This window comes from Trachurus trachurus, assembly GCF_905171665.1.
Source record: "Trachurus trachurus genome assembly, chromosome: 8".
Lineage (NCBI taxonomy): Eukaryota > Metazoa > Chordata > Actinopteri > Carangiformes > Carangidae > Trachurus > Trachurus trachurus.
The window spans coordinates 3,783,040-3,805,567 of record NC_139905.1 but is presented as its reverse complement, the minus strand read 5'-3'; the positions used below and the strand labels follow the sequence as shown (position 1 = coordinate 3,805,567).

Here is a 22,528-nt window from a genome sequence, read left to right as displayed (position 1 = left end):
TCTTGAGTCACTAATCTCTCCGTCAGTAGCGACTCTGATTCGACTCAGTCTGAAGACCGTCTGCATCATGGAGGTGAAGCTGCTTTGTGCTGCCGTGCTGTTGGTGTCGACACTCACAGGTGAGTATTCCTATTAAATTGACCTGGTTCCAGCAGAGTATCAGTGTTGATCAGCTAATTTGTATTTGTAGTGATGGCAGTGAAAAAAATATCTGAACTTAACAGATTGGATAACTTCAGACAATTCATTATTTTATTCTTACAGTGCTGTTTGTGTATTTAACAATAGAATCAACTCATTTTCTACACTGAAACAACACAACACCTAAAATACATCATTCTTGTTAAACTACCTCTTTATTTTTTAATCAGAGCAGCTTTAATTACCAAGTAGCTATTACGCCCACAAGGATTTTGACTTGGTGTCACAGGTAAATAAGTAGAACAAGTACAAAATAATAAATCACAACTAGATAAAAACAAAAATAAAGAAGAAACTATAGAAAGTTTTACACAGCATTTGTATCTACATCTACGTCTGTGAAGGTTCTCAGTCATCCAGGTCATCTTATTCTTGTGGAGTTGTAGTAAAAAGCAACTGGACTTCTTTTCTTGCTTGAAGACGTTGAAGAGTCCAGTTGCTTTTTACTACAACTCCACAAGTATCTACATCTACATCTATATCAATATTGTTATATAATATATATAAGTATAAATATCTTTTTGAAATCTTAGATTTTTATTTAGGATGTAAACAGCCTCAGTTTCAAAGGAACAGTTCGACCTTCTCTTAATTGCAGCTCTGTAGCTGAGCATAAAGAAGGAACAAAGTCCTCCTCCCTAAACTGGTAAAGGTCAATGATTAACATGATATATTGTGTTTCATATAATTCATATAACTGTGTTTCCCAGAAATGATGATGGGATGCTGTGTTCATATAAATCACTGTTATCACTTCTACATGGTTTAATGTTTATTTTCTGTGTGAATAGACAGAAAAGAAAACAGGGAGAGGTCTCTAATATACCAATAAAAACATAGGCATCTTCTATAATACTGTTATTTCTATTGATCTATGTTTATTTCTTGTGCCTACTCTCTTCCACAGGAATCGACGCTCAGTCAGACGGTGAGTTTGGCTCAGTTATTTAATTTATCAGTTAAGGTTTGAATAATTAAAACACATCAGGTGGAGAGTGACGCGGTGTCTCACAGATAAGCAGCAAACAAACATGAACTTTGATCCTTTACCTTCAGTTTGCGGCATCGCGCCGCTCAACACAAAGATCGTAGGAGGTCAGGATGCTGCTCAGGGGGCGTGGCCATGGCAGGCCCTTGTAATAGTAAACAAGTTTTACTGGGGAGGCTCCCTCATCAACAACCAGTGGGTCCTGACGGCCGCTCAGAGTCTCCGCGGGTGAGCTCTGACACATCATACATCTCACCTGTCCAAACAGAGGAATAAAAATGTAGTCACATGTTGTCTTGTTGTCGTTCTCAGTACCAGCACTTCTGGTGTGACGGTTTACCTTGGACATCACACACTATCAGGGTCAAATCCTAATGAGCAGCGCCGCACAGTGAGCCAGATCATCAGTCATCCAGGATTCAACAGCAACACATTCAATAACGACATCGCCCTGGTGAAACTGTCCTCACCGGTTACATTCACCAACTGGGTCAGACCTGTGTGTCTGGCAGCAGCTGACAGCGTCTACAAGGCAGGGACGAATACCTGGGTCACCGGCTGGGGATACCTCCAGACTAACAGTAAGTACATATATGATATATCAATGTCAATGAGTAGTGACTGAAACAGCAGCTGCACTTCCTCTCCTGACCACTAGAGTGAGTCTCCAACAGTGATTTCAGTCCCCACAGACTCCCATGTTACATGTCCTTTAACTTTACAGCAGAAATAAACATGTAGCCGGCTATTAACAATATCACTTTGAGGGCGTGGCCTCTTTGAGTGACAAGCACCCAAGTCTCAGCTTCTCACAAGCTCCACCCCTTTTCCTTGTTTTGGATCAGCTATGAGTTCGGGGGCGGAGTCAGGCACTTCCAAGATGGCGGTAGATCCCAGCTCGCTACTTCGTGAAACTGGATCATGTCATCACAGACAATTTCCCAGAATATGAGAAGTTAGGACTTGGTTCTTCCCAAACCTTCAGTTAACGTTCTGTTAACATGTTACATATCTTCTCTTCCTCAGCACCTCCTCCTTCTAATAAGCCGCTGCAGGAGGTGAAAATTCCCATCATTTCCAACAGTCAGTGCAAGAAAATCAACAAAGGAATCACGGACAACATGATCTGTGCCGGCACCTCCTCAGGAGGGAAGAACATCTGCTCTGTGAGTCTGTCTTGAAGCTTTTCACCTCTTGGTACATACAGCGATGGAGACAGAGCCTTCTCCATCGCTGCCCCCTCCCTCTGGAACTCACTCCCCAAACCCATTCACACCTGCACTCACCTCCCAACCTTCAAGACCATGTTAACCTCTTCATGCAGAGGCCATTTTTGGCAATTTCCGCCTGTTTTTGTATCACTGCAATTAAAGCTTAATAGCCACAGAAGTACTAATCCCACAACTATGGTTTATGGCTTAAATGAAAGACAACCTTTGTCCCTTTACATCTATATGTATAAAATATTGAATTGAGTCATTCCATAAAAAAATGGGCTTCTGGAATTGCTAATTTTTTTTGAAAAAAAAAAAAAACGAGTTTGAAATTTTTGGTGAAAAGGTGATATATCAAAATCCTAATTATAAAACAGGTTGAATTTTACATATATGGTTCACACACTCCCTGTCCACATGTGTACCAAATTTTAGGTTGATATGTAAAACTACTGAGGCACTATAGAGTTTTTCCAAACAGTGTCCCTTGGCGATGTACAGTGTCCAAAATTGTCCAATTTGGCTAAAATGCACACTGCAAGATTTTAGTGAGATTTTTTTTTTTCCAACAGATAACCTATTGGGGCCAATCACACACTTGATGGGTTTTAGGAACACCAGTTACATAAGTAAAATGCCATTTGAAAATTTTATTTCTGGGGATGAATATTTAGTGTCCAAAACCCATCCAAACATGAATTTACCTATTTTCGCCTGTATTATATTGTTATTTTCCTTTAAAACTCCAGAAGTAAACATCCCACAACCATCAGTGATGGCTTAAATTAACAAGGACATTTGAAATAGTTCATTTTGTCTTTTATTATTATTTTTAATTAAACTTGGGGCAGTAAAAACACACTTTTTGTGTCGACTTGTATTGCTTACATGTTGACACTAGGGGGAGAGGGAACCACATGAACCAGCTGGGTGCAGGCTTAAGCTTTGCCCAATCAGGGATCATTATATATCAGGTCACACCTTAGAGTCTCTGCTATTGGACCAAAAAGTTTTCACCCCCGTGACTTTGATTGACAGGCGACGAGAGATGCGCAAAACCGGGTGCGCAGTCTGCCGGAGAATGCGAGTAGTATTAGAACTGCGGAGTTACGTAAAACGCTGTGGAATATCTGGTCACGATGGATAAAATCAATCAATGGATTATTTTCGAGCACATGTTCAGCTTTTAAAAAAGGGTAAGCTTGTAATTTTATTCAGTGTTTTAGTGGGTCTATTATTGATTATTGTCCGTCTTTTTCGGCACTCGAAAATGACTTCCGGGTTTGTTTGTGTTGAGTGAGCAGGCTTGTTTAAACCTTTGATGGGGTAAAAACTGCATTTTTGTGCTTTGCTTTTGTTTATATGACAGAAAACGATTTTTTGGTGGTGAAAGAAGAGGTGTACAGATGGTACATATATGTTTAAATCACCTTCGTTGTTGACGTGACGTCGCTTGTGGGCTGCCGTAGTCTGATATTGTTTGAGACATTTTCAGTGACTGTGAAAAAACCGTAGCACTTAGAAACTTCATTTTTTTTTCTACCTGTTGCTGAAAGTGTCCTTAAAAGGTCTGTGGTGGAGTTTTCATTACAGCATGCCTACTTTTCGTTATATTAAGGACGCCGTTCGTGTGTTATTGATTTGGGACGCCGGCGTCCCAACCACTAGGGGGCCTGCATTCTTTTTGTATGTTTATTATTAGTGTTGAACTGAACTTATTTTTTTTTATGTAAAGTGTCTTTGAGCTTTTGGAAAAGCACTTATAAATAAAATGTATTATTATTATTATTATATTATTCTTTATGACACCATAATAATAATAGTAATAACGATAATAATAATAATCTAAAGATAACCAATTAATAAGTGCTTTGACAGACACATCAAATGACATAAGGAGAAATGCATTAAGACAAAAACAATAAAAGCAATAAAAGGACATCAGGAGTATGTCAATTAAAATGTGTTTCAGCAGTGATTTGAAATAAGTCACTGACATTGTTGTGTCCAAAATTACTCACTCATCCCCTACTATATTACTGGACTATATAGTGAACTCACTGATCAAATGAAAAACACTTTCAGACACCGCCACAAAGTTAATTACGTATTACATTGAGAAATTAAAACGTTCCGACCGCGATCGTAACGGCGATCCGTGACCATCGGATGTTCACTACATTTCGCTGTGAATTGTGGGATAGATTGAGTCACTCTATAGTGAACATTAATAATCACGAGACACCATTACAAAATGGCCTGGTCATATAGTGAGTAGAAAGGGATTTCAGACACAGCTGTTGTCTTGTCTCTCTATCAACTAAAAATTACTACATTAGGCTGTTTCCTGCATATCCTGCAGCCCCCCCCCCCCCCCCACACACACACACAATAGTAAAAGACATGTGTGTTGTGCAGCATTAAATAATGAGCTTTACATGCTGATAAATAAATACAATAAACACCATTATGAAAGGAATATGATTGGTTTATTGAAAGTGGGCATAAAATACGGTGGCCCTGAAGGTTCAACTCACTGCAGCTTTGGAACATGTTCAAAGACACAAACATGCACAAATTCTGAAAAGTAACGTACCCAGCTCAGGACAAATGCTCAGCTAAAAGTACATTTATTGCATGACTGAGATATCATTGCAAATACGTACTGTCATCTTAACTGGGTCTTTGCGTGTGTTTTCTTAAGCTACAGTGAGTTGAGCTCTCAGGGCAACTGTAATTTTCAAACACTACAACACATGCAGAATAACAGGAATCAAATGGTATCAACTAAAGTTATAAATCTGAGTTTGTCTTCCTCTACTAACCGTTGTGTTAATTGTGTTATGTGCAGGGCGATGGTGGCGGCCCCATGATGACTAAAACTGGCTCTAGGTGGGTCCAGGGTGGAGTGGCGAGTTTCATGTTCGGAAAGAGCTGTGCTTTGCCCAAAGCTCCAGGAGGCTTCACCAGAGTGTCACGGTATCAGTCCTGGATCCAGGGCCAGATCACCACCAACCAGCCGGGCTTCGTCACGGCAGCCTCCTCCAGTGTGGGTCCAACCACCGGAGTCATCATCTTCATCCTCTTCATCAACCTTTATTTAACCAGGCAAAATTGCTAAGAAAACATTCTTATTTAAGCAATGGCCTGGTAGGAGGCAAAGACCTCAGACAGATGACATCACAATAGCAGTGGACAGACAGTTAAAAACACACATGGATGGACTGTGAATTACACACATAGACAGCATAAAATCAGCACAGCAATAACAAAACAGATCACCTGCGGCAGATCAGTGTTCTGCTCTCTGTCTACGTCCTCGGTTTCACGATGAGTCGGTCAGGTTGGATAAATGCTCCTGAATAAAGCCAAATAACAACAACAAATTTATACTCTCAGGGCCAGCCCAAGTCTCCATACATGGGGTCCTAAGGATTTTTTTTTTCATTTTTGGGCCCTCTATTACTGTCAATAATACTGATTATGGATTATTTACTAACCTAAAAATGTATTTTGTTTTTCTAACCTGTCATTACGAATCTTCATCATAGCCTGGCATGTTTTTACCCATCTATGGTTTTTATTCTGACATGGTACCAAATTCAGCTAAAAGTGCAGCCTGAGGTTTAGGCCTAATTAATAAAATTGAGAGACTACTGGGATACTGAATGTCACCTAGGCCCACTAAAAGTAACAAAATAAACCGATAGACAATGCATTTACTGTAAACACATCATCTGTTTTTGTATAAACTGCAACAGCAACAATTAAAGATTTTTGTAATTACGCAGAATTTCTCTATGGATCGACATAAGTTAAACACTACAGCTTTAAAAAGTGACTTGATCTCTGGGGGCTCCATAATGGTCCGGGGCCCTAAGCAGGTGCTTAGTTTGCTGATGCCTTTGGCAGGCTCTGTATACTCTCATATATTTGATTGGCTGTATACCTCGAGGTTCATTTGTCCTGAAACCAAATAAAATCAGTAATCATATTTTCATTTGTCTCTCCCTTACTTTAATGGTGTCTTTTGATTCTCTCTGCAAAACACCCAGTTGGATTGTTTTTGCCCCTTTATTACAAAAACAGAGTTTTACTATCCTATGGGTAAATAAAACTATGAAAATAATTTCTATACATTTTTTACGATGTAAAATATAGTAGTTTGCATACCACAGATGTCCCCAACACCCTTTTAGGCTAAAACAGGATTTGAAAAGTATGGGCGTACTTTGTTTGTAGTACAAACACATGCAGAAGTAATGAGTCTCTTTCCAAACAGGGATATATAAGATGAGACAATACTGTTTATGATGCGTTACATAACCTGTTTCCTCTGCAAAGCTGTGCCAGTGTTTGCCTCAGTCCTTTCCAATGCCATATAGATACAGTCATTGATATTCTGCCACTCCAACATTAAACTATACAATATTTCTCTGGTATTTAGCTGTATGAAATAAAATTTGACATAATCTCCCTCTGAGATGGAGTGCAGTATTAGGGTAAGGCCCAATCCCATTTCTCTTTTTTACCCCTACCCCTTCCCCTACCCCTTGCCCCTCGCCCCTTGAAACGGAGCTACAAGGGGTAGGGGTAGAAAGTCAACCCCTCCGAATTGGGACACCCCTTCAACAATCACATACGTCATCACGTAGTCTCACTGGCTTTTACGTAAGCTGATGCGGCGAGCTTTTGCCAGAAATCAAATAGCGTGTTCCATATAACTTAATAAAATAAGATAAAACTTAATGCAGACTGATCGGTTCATTGTAAAACATTTATTTACTGATGTAAATGTGGTGATTTCTGTACACAGAGCCCAGAGGCAGCGCTGCCTGCTCCTCTGACTGGTACATGAAGCATAACTTTTCATCCAAATAAACTAGTGCTACTGCCACAATTGTCAGATTTCATCAATGAGACCAACATTTAAATGCTGAAAATAATTTAACATGCTGGTGGTAAACCTCTAAAAACCCGCGGATAAGTTAATTAACGACCGCCTTCTCTCCCGGCGGGACCGGGACAAGGACGTAATTTGGCCGGTGGAGCAGCGCTGCAGACCGGCTGCTGTCTCTGTGAGGAGCCGCTCCTCCTGGAGCTTCACTTCTCCGAAAAATCGTCGGAGCAAATTTCTAACCCGCCGTCATTTGGGTAAACTAACTGCACATTTGGGACCTAAACAGCTACTTTCTCGCAAGAAAAAATATTAAAACTTAATAAAGTGACGTAATAACCGCGCTACAGTGAGAAATAAAACAGCTTTTCGTTTTACAGCCACCGCTGCCGGCGTCCGCAAGATGCATTCTGGGAAACTTTTCATACCCCTCCGTTTGGAGTGTGCCTCTGAAAAATCTCCGTTTGGAGGGCTATGTAGCCCTACCACTTCCCCCTACCCCTCTGTCCAACGGGGATTGGGACACCCCTACCCCTACACGTGAACGCGCAAAACGGAGGGGTAGGGGTAAGTGGTAGGGCCAAGGGGTGAAATGGGATTGGGCCTAAGTGTACCTATTAAGCCCATGTACCATATAAGCCCACTTGTGACTTCTGAGTCAAATAAAAAAAAAAGTACATCATCATTTTTGCTGGTTCATGGTTCTTCCAATGAAGCAGCTTGTTACATAAATCATACTTTTTATTCTAAGCAAATCAGATTTGTCAATCTTGAGTTTTCGAAGCATATGTGTGACATGTGCCTGCTGCTCCCGAAGAAGTTGCAAAAAAACTTCAGTGATTTTGATGCCCTGAAAAAACAATATTTATTCCATATTTCTACTCCGACTTTAGCCAAGTACTCATTTGTTACCAAAATTTAAGAGATTAGTGCTTTAAATAAAACATGTGTTAGAATTTTACTAGAATTAGAAATAGTTTTTCTTTTGAATTCAAAATATGCATTTTAGCATGCTAGCAAACAGCCCACATGCTGGATCTATGCAGCCACTGCATAGCATTGTTCATTGCCATGACATAAAGCATGATCAACATGGATAGTTTACATTTTTGTATGGAGAATATCAGATTGTATTGTTAAATTGATAATAGATATGAATATTTATCTTTATTTATTTTTTAATTAACATTTTTACCAAGTGGGCTTAAAGGGGACAGTAGCAAAAAAATCACTCCATTTCGGGCAGATGTAAATGAGTATAGCTAATTACTTAAATACATGATCAATTAATACTTTTCATGTTATGTTAGTGCAGCTTATATAGATTCATGTCATGTAGTTGTTTTTAAATGTCATGTTTGTAGAATAAAAATATTCTGATTTTTAACCAATAATTCACTGATGTTCCCTTTAAGCCCACCTGCTCCCATTAAGCCCACTGGCTGTGTTTCAATGGAGAGTTTCTTCCTTTTGACTTTTGAACCATTTTCCTGCCTAAGTTTGACCTCACCTAATCAATCAGCTTCATAATTCAGATAATTAAATACCCAAATTTAAATATTAGTGATATTGCATCGACCAATTCATTCATTTTTATTAATTGTTTCTATTTAAGCTGTGTTTTTATGTTTAAAAAGTTATTTGTTTAGTTGTAAATACTTAAATTGATTCATTTATTATCCTTAAAATAGTATTGAACCAGGAAACTGTCTTTCTCTCAGTCATTGGGTCTTCAGAAATCTAGCTTAAAACACTTTCGACCAGCTGGCTGGACCAGAAAGTTTGGCCAGATGTAAATGCCAATTGTATAATGTAGGATAGAGATACAGACAAAATGACAACAAATATTGAAAGCTTAAGTACTGAAGAGTAATTTCCATTCTAATTTTTATTTTGTTCATGAATAGTTTTTTGGCTACATTCCAAAGATAAGACATGTTGTAAGTTTAGCTTTTTCTGTGTTGACAACACAGCAAATAGGCCGTTCATGCTTATTTCAAATGCCATTTACAGGGCCGAGGAGAGGAGTGGAGACAAAATTAAAATAGCTATTGAGAGCTAAGAGATTACATATTTTAATAGAATAACTTTGGATTTAATTTTTTTTTTAAATATATATATGTATTTATCAACAAATCATGAAGTGGGTTTATTTGGAACACCCATGGGCTTAAAGGGTACATTAAGTACCCATTAAGCCCATGCCAGATTTTTGGTATATTTTGACAAATTAAACAATAAAAACATTAAAAATTGGTATAAATGAATGATTGACACTTCAAATTAGACATTAGACTGTCATTTGAACTAAAATGTTTTCACTTAAATTGGGGTGGTATATATTAAAAATGGCTGAAAAGCAGATTTGGTGGGCTTAATAGGTACACTTACCCTAAATATTTCAAAGGAGGTTAAATCGAAAGCAACTGGACTTAGTTATTTGTCTAGGAAGACGTTTCACCTCTCATCCAAGAGGCTTCATCAGTTCATGTACGCAACTGACCAGGCTGGGATAAAAAGTATAAAATAGCATAAAATAGAAATACTCTAGAAAAGGACAGGTGCTACAAAATTGTAGCCTACTTAGAACATCACAGATGTTTGTTGATGTATCTTCTGTAGGCGACTAAATGGGTTAAATATAGTGGTAAATTAGCAATAAAATTAAGCTTTCTTTTCGTTCCTAGTTTAGTTCTAGGAAAGAAGCTAGCTAGCTAGTTTGCTATATTAACCGAACTGTAAACAGCAAGGAAAATACTTTTAAATCTAGTCATTTGAGAAAACCATTATGGTTTATACTTACAAAGATTGGCGTCAGTGGAAACTGAAGGTCACGCTGAATCTCCAATATATATTTTTAAAATTCAAATTGCTGCAGTGTTTTAGCGTTTTTTTGGTTTTGTATGTCTTTTCATCTTTAGGACAAAACCTGGAAAGTCCGACTGTCGGCCTTTTCCTTGAACGCAACCATAATGGCGGGACAAAACTACTTCCTTGAGACAACACAAAATAACAACATGGATGACTCAGATTCGTCTTCATATTACCGGTAATTGTCAGAATCGTCCAACTAGGGACACGATGAACTTCGTTAAACTCGAACTAAAGCAAAACTTTTCAGCGGATCGGGACGAAACTCCCGCCTACGAAACACGTCCTTTTCCATTTTATGAAGAAGGGGGAAAAAATGGCGACCACGGTGAATCAGTAAATTAACAAGACGGATTAACAGCTAACCGCCGTTACTATCAGCTAAATCTAAAAGTGTTTAATTACTTTGCTAACAACTGAAATAGTTTCCTTATGAGTTAGTGTAGTGGTTAGATCATAACAGAAACACAAAGTTTTTATTTTTCTTTTCATAAAATGTCAGTTAGTGATAATTATTTTTATGTGCCGAATTAACCAGAAAGCTGCAACGGTTCGTTTGAAAGGAACTTCGATTAACGTTAACTTACGTGTAGCTATAGTAACGTTACTATGAAGACTGATGATGTTATTATGGTACATTTTGAATGGAGTTTGGTTTGAGGGTGCGGAACTAAACTGAAGTCTGGGTCCTACTGAGCCTCCAGAGTCCTGGACCGAAGAAGAGGTCGATATGTCCCGACGGACGGCTGCCCGGTGTCCTAAATGTCCCTGGAGGAAAAGGAGCTCGTCGCCAGCGGCGGAGGACTGAAGGAGCAGAGCAGCGACAAGCTGAAAACAGTAAGGCCGCCATTAACAGGAAGCCGCCTTCAAAATAAAAGTCAGGAGGACAGGATGGACAGGGACACTAGACTTCATTTAGATTCTTCTTATGTTATTTTCTAAAGATGGTCTCTTTTAGCCCATATTATATAACCTATGTAACGTATAATTGTATTAATTAACATATTTCTGAATTAATTGATTAAGTTGGGATGGTTGGTAATGATGTTTTTGCTGAATGTTTATTTTTGGTCATTTCTGAAATGGCTGAGTAATTAAAAGTTAAAAGATAATGAACATTTTGTCAAAGGCAGAGATATTTAGTTTACAGTCATTTATGACACATTTGTGAAGCAAGACTGGGCTGACTTTGACACTGTTGCTTTAAAAGATAAATATATAATTAAAAAAAAAATCATCAAAGCAGTTATGTAATTTCGGTCATTTAATAGCATTACTAATTGGAGATTTGTAGATTTTAGCCTGTTAGTCAGACTTTGCATGTCATTTAAAGGGACTTGTTTTGAAGTTTTTAGCAATTAATTAAAATTAATCAGTTATTATAATTTGATTGTTAATTAATCTAATAATCTAACATGATATTGTACCACAGTAATGATCTGACATCCAACAGTCCAACTAGTCCACTGGTGTCTCATGAGATTCCTACAGTGAAGTTTTTGTTTATTTGTGAATGAAAACAAAACTTAACCACTTTATCTGTAAGTTTAAACACCAACTAAGGATATTTTTTTTTATCATTGATTAATCTGCAGATTATTTTCTCTATTGCTTGTACATGTTACGAGATGGTTGGAGACACCATAAGATACTACCATCATATTTGACATAAAAAATCACAAATCCTCAAAAAAAAAGAGCATAATCAAACAATTTATTAATTATCAAAAATTGACAATCAATTTTCAACGACCTGAGAACAGTGAATATGTGACACAGTCATGCTATGTTTTCCTTCATATTCTGTTTTGATGCCAGTTAGAAATATAGTTGCTGTAGGCATTTTATTTTGAACGCAGCAACAGGAAGTGATCATGACTTGTTGTGGCTTGACAGTGATGGTGAGCAGAGCGGTGGTGACTGTGCATATGGGCGCTTAGAGGAAGGAAGGAGGATGCATGGAGACCTCAGACAGCTGACAGGATCGTCCGTCCTCTTCATGCTCAGCCCGTCCCGGCAGCAGCAGCAGCAGCAGCGGTCAGGTGAGTCCTGCTCTGCTCTCCTCCTCCTCCTCCTCCTCCTCCTCCTCCTCCTCCTCCTCCTCGAGGACACCGGCTGTTTCCAGCTCCTCGGTGCCGCTCGCGCTGCAGCTTCTCGTCCAGCAGCCACCAGCTGTTCACTGCAGGTGCACCAGGTTACCTATAAAGTCTGATGTGAACTTCAGTATCAGCAGGGAGGCATCTGCATCGAGGTACAGAGGAATTCACCTGGGTGCATGCAAACCACATCAAACAGTATTAGCGCAGGTTTAACTGTTTTAAATTACAATTGTTACTGCAATGGTTGTTATTTTTTTCACTTGGAGATAAAAGACTCAGATGATGTGATTTTACATTTCTGCAAACAAACAGTAGAGGATTTTGGTTGAGAATAGAAATCTTCGGAGGAGTGTGTATCCGTGTGTGTGTGTGTGTTTTAAAGTGTGAGCTCCTGAGGTTATTAGAGAGATTAAGTCCTTGTTCAAGGACAAAACAGTGGAGAGAGCAGAGGCAGCTGAAGCAGCACATGACAGTACATGATGACATCTGTGTGTTTCCTCCATCTGAGTCGCAGCAATGTCACCCTATACCCTGTTGTGTGTGTCGAGTCGAGTCGACTGAGTGGCTCTTTTTAAACTGATCAATATCACACAGCTCGCAGTCTGAGGTCAAAGGGATCTTATCTTATCAAGAATATTCCTCTTTCCGGTTTGAAAAAAGAAACAACAACATTTGATGCATCAGTTCTCAGTTTTCTGTCACTTGTGTCATGACAGTTGATCCGTCAATCACATCTGTCACTGTTTGACATAATACATAAGACAGAGGTGAAATGCATGCACATCAGGGAAAATCTAATTTTTTATATTTTAAATAAGTTTTATCATAATTTACGGTTAATTATCTTTTTATTTTTTTTATTTGTTTTGTTTTAAAGTGTTACCATCAATTAAATATATTAAACAAGGTCAGGAGGACTACCTCACAAAGACAGCCAGTGTTGAATATGATGTGAAAATACAAGTCATTTTTAATAGAATATGATGCCAATATTTTAGATTTTAGATATATAGAGTATGTTGATGTAACAGTGGTTGTCTATGAGAAATCTTTCTGACCTTGTCTAAAATGTTAAATGTGAATTTTCTAACACTAATATATACATCTTGTTGATCAAGACTGCAACTAAAGACTTAGATATTTGTAAAAGGTAGATGTTTGTGTTAAAGCTCCATACGGTATAAAGGTAGATGTTTGTATTAAAGCTCCATACAGTATGAAGGTAGATGTTTGTGTTAAAGCTCCATACAGTATAAAGGTAGATGTTTGTGTTAAAGCTCCATACGGTATAAAGGTAGATGTTTGTATTAAAGCTCCATACAGTATGAAGGTAGATGTTTGTGTTAAAGCTCCATACAGTATAAAGGTAGATGTTTGTGTTAAAGCTCCATACAGTATAAAGGTAGATGTTTGTGTTAAAGCTCCATACAGTATAAAGGTAGATGTCCATGTGTAGTGTGATTATAAAGCAGCTCTAGGTTCTATATTAATACTGTGAAAGTATCAAAGCCTGAGTCCACAGAGAAATGCACACAGCCTGTATTCAGAAACTGAGCCTTAAAACCAGCCGTCAGGACTTCCTGTCACTTTGTGATGTCACAACTAAGCCCCGCCCCCTAACCACCTGGACAACACCATCCAACAACAACTTTGCAGGATTTTTACTTTCTCTGAGTGTTTTATTCTCTCTTCTTTCAGGGCCTCTCCACTTAGAGCCAGCGGCATCATGGGAAGTTCCACCTCCTCCCTCGTTGACGAGGCCGAGGGTGAAGCTGCCCCCCGGGGTGCAGCCCTGCCCCCCTCCCCCGTCATGGGCTGTCTGAGGAGCAGCCAGAGCAGCTTCATCCCCCGGCAGCTTCCCCGACCCAGCAGGCACCGAGAGCGCAGGTAAGAGGGGAAGAGAGGGAGAGCAGTCTGAGTTCCCGGGGAGTCATTAAAGGGATAGTTCACCCAAAATTCAAATTTCACTCATTATCTCCTCCCCCTCATGTCGACTAAGGGCTGGGAGAAGTTTCAGAGTCCTCCGCGGCTTCTTTGAGTTACAGGGGGTCTCGGCGTAGCAGAGCATGTCCATATAACGGTTGTGAATGGATACCAACTTCCTTTGTCCAAAAAGACACACCAAAAAACATCCAAATACCTCCATGCTGCTCGTCTGTAATGTCCCTCTTGTATTGAAGCCCCGACATGAGAAATTGTTCTGAAAAAAATTAGATAGGTCTATATTTTAAGCTTGTTTGTAGCAGAAGCTCCCAGTGTCTCAGTTCACTGCTCTTCCTGTGTCAGTGCAAATCTCACGTGATTTGCACTGACCGGCGGAACAATTTCTCATGTCGGGGCTTCAATACAAGAGGGACATTACATACGAGCAGCATGGAGGTATTTGGATGTTTTTTGGTGTGTCTTTTTGGACGAAGAAAGTTGGTATCCATTGACAACCATTATATGGACATGCACTGCTACGCCGAGACCCCCTGTAACTCAGAGAAGCCACGGAGGACTCTGAAACTTCTCCCAGCCCTTAGTCCACATGAGGGTGAGTAGATAATGAGTGAAATTTGAATTTTGGGTGAACTATCCCTTTAAATGCAGCATTTGGCAAAGCGTTGTGGTCGTGAAGGCGAATGTGAGGAACAGTGGGATCCCCCCTGAGGAAATGTCTCTTCTCTCAAACCTGTCAACAGACTCGTGCTGGTTCAGATAATGAACATCAGTGAGTGTAACATCAGACCTAATGAGTTTTATATTTCATTAACGAGTCGTGCTCCTCTGAGCTGAGACGCTCCGACTGTAGCGCGCTGCAGAAACCTGCTGTTGTCCTCCAACATCAGTTTAAAGGGATAGTTCACCCAAAATTGAAATCATCATCTCCTCCCCCTCATGTGGACTAAGGGCTGGGAGAAGTTTCAGAGTCCTCCGTGGCTTCTCTGAGTTACAGGGGGTCTCGGCGTAGCAGTGCATGTCCATATAACGGTTGCAAATGGATACCAACTGTCTTCATAACAAAAAGACACACCAAAAAACATCCAAATACCTCCATGCTGCTCGTATGTAATGTCCGTCTTGTATTGAAGCCCTGAAATGCGAAATTGTCCCGAAAAAAATTAAATAAGTCTATATTTCAAGCTTGTTTTGACGAACCAGGAAGAGGAGCTTCGAGAAGCTTCCACAACAAAACAAGCTTGAAATATAGACTTATTTAATTTTTTTTCGGGACAATTTCTCATGTTGGGGCTTCAATACAAGAGGGACATTACATACGAGCAGCATGGAGGTATTTGGATGTTTTCTGGTGTGTCTTTTTGTTACGAAGACAGTTGGTATCCATTTGCAACCGTCATATGGACATGCACTGCTACGCCGAGACCCCCTGTAACTCAGAGAAGCCACGGAGGACTCTGAAACTTCTCCCAGCCCTTAGTCCACATGAGGGGGAGGAGATAATGAGTTGAAATTTCAATTTTGGGTGAACTATCTCTTTAACGAGTCGTGCTTCTCTGAGCTGAGACGCTCTCACTGTAACGCGCTGCAGAAACCTGCTGTTGTCCTCCAACATCAGTTTAATACTCGAGTCTAGAGAAAATTCCTGTGAACCCTGTTTGTTTGTCTCTGTTTGTCTTTGTGTGTGTGTGTGTGGTCGTGTCTCAGCCTCTACGTGTAGATTCAGCGTGAACTCGGCTCTTCACACCCTCCTCATCTGCTCATAAACAAAACCCCGGGACACTTCACTTCCTCTGATAAACATGTTGTGTTTTCCACAGCCCGAGGTTCAGACACTGGGTGAACCGGTGCAGAGCAGGCAGCCTCGACGCCACAGGCCGTTTAATATTTCATTTAAAACCCTCTGTAACAACATTATCAGCAAAAAAAAGCAGACATGCGAACCCGAGGTCACCAAACAGTTCGCTCAGCGTGTGTGCTGATGTTGGGGGCAAAATTTGGGGAATAAAAACACAGATCTTTGTTGATTCTTTTGAAGGTAAAATGAATAATTTATATATAATCATTTCTAGGTGTTTTATAAACTTAGATCCAGTTAGTGAGCATCAACCTCAGAGAAGCTGCAGTTCCTCCCCTGACCACTAGAGTGAGTCTCCAACAGTGAGTCAATCTCCATAGACTCCCAAGTTAAAACGTTAAAAGAAAAAGCCGCGATGAGCTTCGACCATCTAGTTTTGATCCAGAAGATTATTAAAAATGACTGTTTGTAGTAGTTTACTTTAAAAAAAATACCTTTTCCTCCTACGACAAGTTTGCATGTCTGAATATTACATCTCGCAAGTCTCTCTCTATGACTCGAAAAGTCAAGAGGGACAGTTTTTCATCAAGCAGTCTCTGTATTTCCCTCTAAAACAACTCTGTGTGGTAACGTTGTGTTATTATCTTATAGCGTGGTGAATGTGCAGGTCACAACTTGTCCACCAGAGCATTTTGGAGTTGTTGGATTGTGTATTTGATGAGTTTGATGAGGGAAACCAAGAAATCCCATAATGAGCCTCCGTAGCGTAGCTCTGACCAGCTCGCGGCTCTGCTCCGCTGTTCTAAAAAACAGCTTGCACCGACAATTAAAGGTAACAAACCTACTGCTATGACTATAGGGATTATGGCAATGGGCCAATTTGCCAAAATGTTGAAGTATCCCTTTAAGATCTGCAGCATCTGTGTAGGACTGATGATATTAAGAGAACCGTGAATCCTCCAATAGAAAAAGCTCTGGGCTTTTGTTTGCTTCACCTGCTGAACCGACCTTATATTGGAGAGACAGGCTTTTATTTAATTTAGAACAAATCTTCTGCTCAGCAAAGATGGAAACTCCTCTCCACTGGTTCTGTTGTTCCTGTTTAACAGAGTCAGAACAGAAGGATTCATTTACAAGTTTAATCAGCACTAAAGCATTCAACTTTTTTTGAATAAATGCGCGCTCCGAACAACACGAGAACCGGTGACACCGGGTCTAAAACATATGAATAATCCTGCTCAAATGGGCGATCGTACAAGAACTTGTAGAAAATAGAAACAGACTCGACTTCTAATTGAAACCTTGATGCTTTTATTTGCCAGCTGGAGCCAGACCCGGTCCAGTACAGGAAACCGGCGTCTGTTTGAGACTCGGCTTTTATTTGAGAATTTACAGTATATAGTAGTAGTAGATGTAGAGGATGTGTGCCTTAAAGGGATAGTTCACCCAAAGTTCAAATTTCACTCATTACCTCCTCCCCCTCATGTGGACTAAGGGCTGGGAGAAGTTTCAGAGTCCTCCGTGGCTTCTCTGAGTTACAGGGGGTCTCGGCGTAGCAGTGCATGTCCATATAACGGTTGCAAATGGATACCAACTGTCTTCGTAACAAAAAGACACACCAAAAAACATCCAAATACCTCCATGCTGCTCGTATGTAATGTCCGTCTTGTATTGAAGCCCCAACATGAGAAATTGTTCCGCCGGTGCACTGACACAGGAAGAGCAGTGAACCGAGACACTGGGAGCTTCCGCTACAAACAAGCTTAAAATATAGACTTATTACATTTTTTTCGGAACAATTTCTCATGTTGGGGCTTCAATACAAGAGGGACATTACAGACGAGCAGCATGGAGGTATTTGGATGTTTTTTGGTGTGTCTTTTTGGACAAAGAAAGTTGGTATCCATTGACAACCATTATATGGACAAATACTGCTGCGCGGACCCCCCCCCCCCCCCCCCCCCCCCCCCGTAACTCAGAGAAGGCACAGATAACTCTGACACTTCTCCCAGCTCTTAATCGACATGAGGGTGAGTAGATAATGAGTGAAATTTAAATTTTGGGTGAACTATCCCTTTAAAACAGTAGTTTTGAAGAAGTTAGGACAGAGCCGGACTCAACACGTCCTCACTAACGTCCCTGGACTTTTTCCAGTTGTTGTTGCCGCTGCACTGACACGTCTCTGACACGTCTCTGAGTGTCGGTGTCTTCTGAGCTCCAGAAAACAGGAAGCAGACACATGTTCCCGATGTGAGTTTCTTCCTCTCTGCGACCGTCGTTTTGTGAGTTTTATGATGATTTATTAATGATAAGACGCCACAAGTTGCGCCTTTTAATGCAGCGGCTGAACGGAGTGGATATTTAATTCATATTCTACAGTGGAGCAACGTCGTCATGAATTCTCCATGAGCCGGTCGATATAAAATAAACCTCAGTCTCCCCGAGCGTCCTCAAACCTCCACTTATGAATTATTCCTGTATCTCTGTCTCGGTCGGCATCTCTGCTCCGTCCGGCAGCGTCCGTCCCCTCTCTGCTGCCACACTGTCCCGGCCAGCGTCAGACTCGCCGCCAGCGGGAGTCAAGTTACTCGCTGACAGGAAATGTAACGCCACCGGGGAAATCCCTGGTGATTGGACGGCAGACGATTGGTCTGGAGAAGCTCATCTGAGCTTTCCGGAGGGGATTCAGATCTGCAGACCAGACCACTCAGCATCTGGTCTGGTGCAGAGAGATCAGAGTGCACTTCATAAACAGGGACGTCTGGAAGAAAAGAACAATAAACACAGAGACTCATAAAATAGATTCAATTACTATTGTTCTCAATCTCAAATCAAACAAATCAGTAGTTCCAGAGACGTTTAAGCTTCATATTTTCCTGTTTTATTTTTGAAATGTTGATCAGTTGATGTCAGCGTGGTTTTACATCTCTCAATAAATGACTGTTTTCTAAAGTGATCTAATAAAAATAGAGCATTTCATAATAAAACGCTCAGAAAAAAACAAAATCATGCAAAGTTGTTGGATGGTGGGTCCAGGTGGTGAGGGGGCGGGGCTTTGTTGTGACATCACAAAGTGACAGGAAGTCCTGACGGCTGGTTTTAAGGCTCAGTTTCTGAATACAGGCTGTGTGCATTTCTCTGTAATTTTTGTAATTTGTAATTTATTTATTTAAAAGTCAGGACAATGCACATTAATAAAACATGTACCGTAGTACGTGCAAATGTGCCAGATTGTAGCCCGTGGGCTAATTTCCATCTGGAGTCCTCTAGGCAGGTTGGTGTTACAATACAAAAGGTTAAAATACATTTTAAGTAGAAAATAGACAATATTACAACACATTACTAGTACTAGGACTGAGGCTTTGATACTTTCACAGTATTAATATAGAACCTAGAGCTGCTTTATAATCACACTACACATGGACATCTACCTTTATACTGTATGGAGCTTTAACACAAACATCTACCTTTATACTGTATGGAGCTTTAACACAAACATCTACCTTTATACTGTATGGAGCTTTAACACAAACATCTACCTTTATACTGTATGGAGCTTTAACACAAACATCTACCTTTATACTGTATGGAGCTTTAACACAAACATCTACCTTTACACTGTATGGAGCTTTAACACAAACATCTGCCTTTATACTGTATGGAGCTTTAACACAAACATCTACCTTTATACTGTATGGAGCTTTAACACAAACATCTGCCTTTATACTGTATGGAGCTTTAACACAAACATCTGCCTTTATACTGTATGGAGCTTTAATAGAAACATCTACCTTTACACTGTATGGAGCTTTAACACAAACGTCTTTTGGAGCTTTAAATGACAATGAATCTTTTACTTTGAGCTTCTGTGCAGCAGAAAACCGTTTCCAACTTTCCATCATTTCATGTTGAACATAAATCGTTTTCCCTGTGCACCGTCACAGCGGGTGGAGGACGAGGTGCAGCATGCGACACATCAGACTCTGAACGTGTCTAAATGTCTTGTGAAAGAAGACATCAGGACAAAAAAATGGTGTTTTCTCTATAAATAAAGTCAATGCGCTGACGCTGCACACTGTCAGACCTGATTCATAAGAACAAACTTCTTAATTACAAAAGTGTTTGAGGTGAGAAAAAAAAAATCACGAGTAAACCAATCAGATAAAGATCTAGAGGGAGTAAGGTGACACATTTTATAACTGCTGATTAATAACAGCTTTGAAGCCCTTACACCTCAATTATCAGGAAATTATCCAGGAGCTTTGACTCTGTTTTAGAAGGTTAATTTAATATAATTCATAATTAAAAGTAGGCCTAACTTTCATGTAAGTTTTTCTAGCTTCATCTAGTCTGACAGTTATCTATGATTAATTAATGAACTGTTTGGTCACGAAAAGGTTTATAGAAGAGAGAATAGAATTTAAATATCTGCTGCTCGACACTGCTCGTCCACTGCAATCCAAGTGTCCTGAAGGGAGATAGTCCAGAGTTTACCCGAAACCAGACTTGCCTAAATGAGGTAGTTTCCAGTAAACTCTGGACTATCTCCCTTCAGGACACTTGGATTGCAGTGGACGAGCAGTGTGGAGGAACATAAAATGGTTGTTGTGTAGTTTTATGGACGTTTTTGTGTCGGGCCCTATTACTCTCATATAAAGTTTTGGTTGGACTAGGAACCGGCCTCCCGGGTCTCCAGATGCACTTTGAGGAATAAAAAACTACTCTGGAGTATTCATCAGCATGAGGGGGAGGCACTAATGACTGAATTTTGGGGTGGTGCGTGGCGCAGTGGTTAAGGCAGCCTCAACACAGCCTACAGTCCTCAACACAGGCGTCCCCGGTTCGAATCCCGCGTCGGGCAGACCTTTCCTGCATGGTATTCCCCCTCTCTCTGCCTCCCCCTTTCTTGTCTATCTCACTATGTGCTGTCAAATTAAAAAAAAAAGGCAAAAATGCCAAAAAAATATATACTCAAAGCAGAAGTAAGGTGAATGTTTGTGTTAATCTAAGTCTTAAATAGTTATATCTTCCGACAGCAATCACTTCTATAGAGTGTTTGGTCTGAAACACGGGTCTGTCAGTCACTCTGCTCTGCTCTGAGCCGAGGAGAAAACTTTTCTCGTATCCTACAACCTTTATCCAATGAGGAGAGAGAACGGCATAAAGGGGCGGTCCTCTCTGTGTGTGCAGCCAAGGGATGCGCCTGAATGTGGTGACGTAGGGACGAGGGCGGGGACTGCTAACTCCATCGGCTGACAGGAAGTTAGACAAAACCACCGGATCGCTTACTTCTGCTTTAAAATAATGACTGGATTAAATTTTTTGTTGAACTATTCCTTTAAAGTGCAAATTCTTAAAAAATCATAAGCTTGAAAGACAGAGGACAGATAATAACGTGAAGTTTATAGTGTAATAAATATTAATATTCAGCAGCAGGTGATGCTGACTGTGTAACACCTGAGCTCTGCTCCGCTCCGCTCCGTCCACGTCGCTCTGTGCCGGGAGTTTCAGGCCCGATGCCAAAGCCACTGAGAAAATGTGGGCCAGTCTCCACAGAGACGACCCCCCCCCTACTCCCCCCCCCCCCTCCTCCTCCACTTCGGCTCCTCCGGCCCGACGCCGTCCTCGGCTCAGCTCAGATAATCTGGGTCTGCTCCGAGCACAATCAGGAGCAGATCTCAGACGTGTGGCTGTGTTTCTGCAGCGTGTTTGGCGTCGGGCCGAGACCGAACGTGAGGGAACAGAAACAGTTTAAACTGTGGTGCAGCTTCTGTTTCTTCTTCTTCTTTTGCTTCTGTTCTATCATTTCCATATTCATGCATTTTAATTTTCTCCCCCTGAGCCGCCACAGGGTAGAAAATGCAAGAAGTGTTAATGCAGTCGTTTATATTTGGATTTTTCCCTCCTCCTCTGCTGCTGCTGCTGCTGCTCCGGCGGCTTCTTTCTGCCTTTTGCTCTCCAGAGATTGAATCCAGAGTTTTCACATGAAGACAGTTCTCATGTTTCTGCTCCTCACCACAGCTCAGCTGCCGACACGTGAACGTGACTATTAATAATGAGACAAAATCAGCTCAGAACTTTAATTATTATTACCTGTGAGGAGAAGTCGTATCCCTCCGCCACCACGGACTAGTTCCAGGTTAAGTCCCAGAGTCAGATTGGAGATTGGATAGATTGATTGATTATTCTTTATTTCGAACATGTTACAAAGAGAGAAAAGGAAAGACATATAAAATGATTAATACATGTTATCGTGTCCCAAACAACAAGGCCAATGTTCAAATCAATTAACAACGAATGCTTGAAAAGGAGCGGCAGCTTGCTTTGACCTTTGACCTTTTGATCACCAAATGTGATTCAGTTCATCTTTTAGTCCAAATTTGTAGAGATTCCCTACAAACTAACCAACCTAAACCTCCATGCTCCACATCCCCACTTGCTCTCACATTATTACATAAAAAAGAAAAACATCTTCCTTGCACATTTCCCTTTGAAGCATCCTGGCAGAAGAATTTCCTT

General features: G+C 40.5%; 2 protein-coding genes across 2 annotated transcripts in view; both read left to right on the top strand.

Moving 5' to 3' along the window:
- Nucleotides 1–67: 67 nt before the first annotated feature.
- LOC310989797 (trypsin-like) lies at nucleotides 68–5,524 on the top strand (the record flags this gene model as incomplete). The annotated part of the gene is made up of 6 exons (XM_083976946.1): nucleotides 68–119; nucleotides 1,109–1,129; nucleotides 1,258–1,417; nucleotides 1,502–1,770; nucleotides 2,216–2,355; nucleotides 5,255–5,524. The coding sequence occupies 6 exons, from the start codon at nucleotides 68–70 to the stop codon at nucleotides 5,522–5,524; spliced, it is 912 nt and encodes a 303-aa protein (XP_083833072.1).
- Nucleotides 5,525–13,996: 8,472 nt separating this feature from the next.
- LOC310989422 (calpain-15-like) overlaps nucleotides 13,997–22,528 on the top strand; it is a gene marked incomplete at both ends in the record, with an annotated part of 29,496 nt that continues 20,964 nt past the window's right edge. The window contains one exon of the mRNA XM_083976486.1: nucleotides 13,997–14,157. Within this exon, the coding sequence (XP_083832612.1) occupies nucleotides 13,997–14,157 (161 nt within the window). The remainder of the gene's footprint in view (nucleotides 14,158–22,528) is intronic.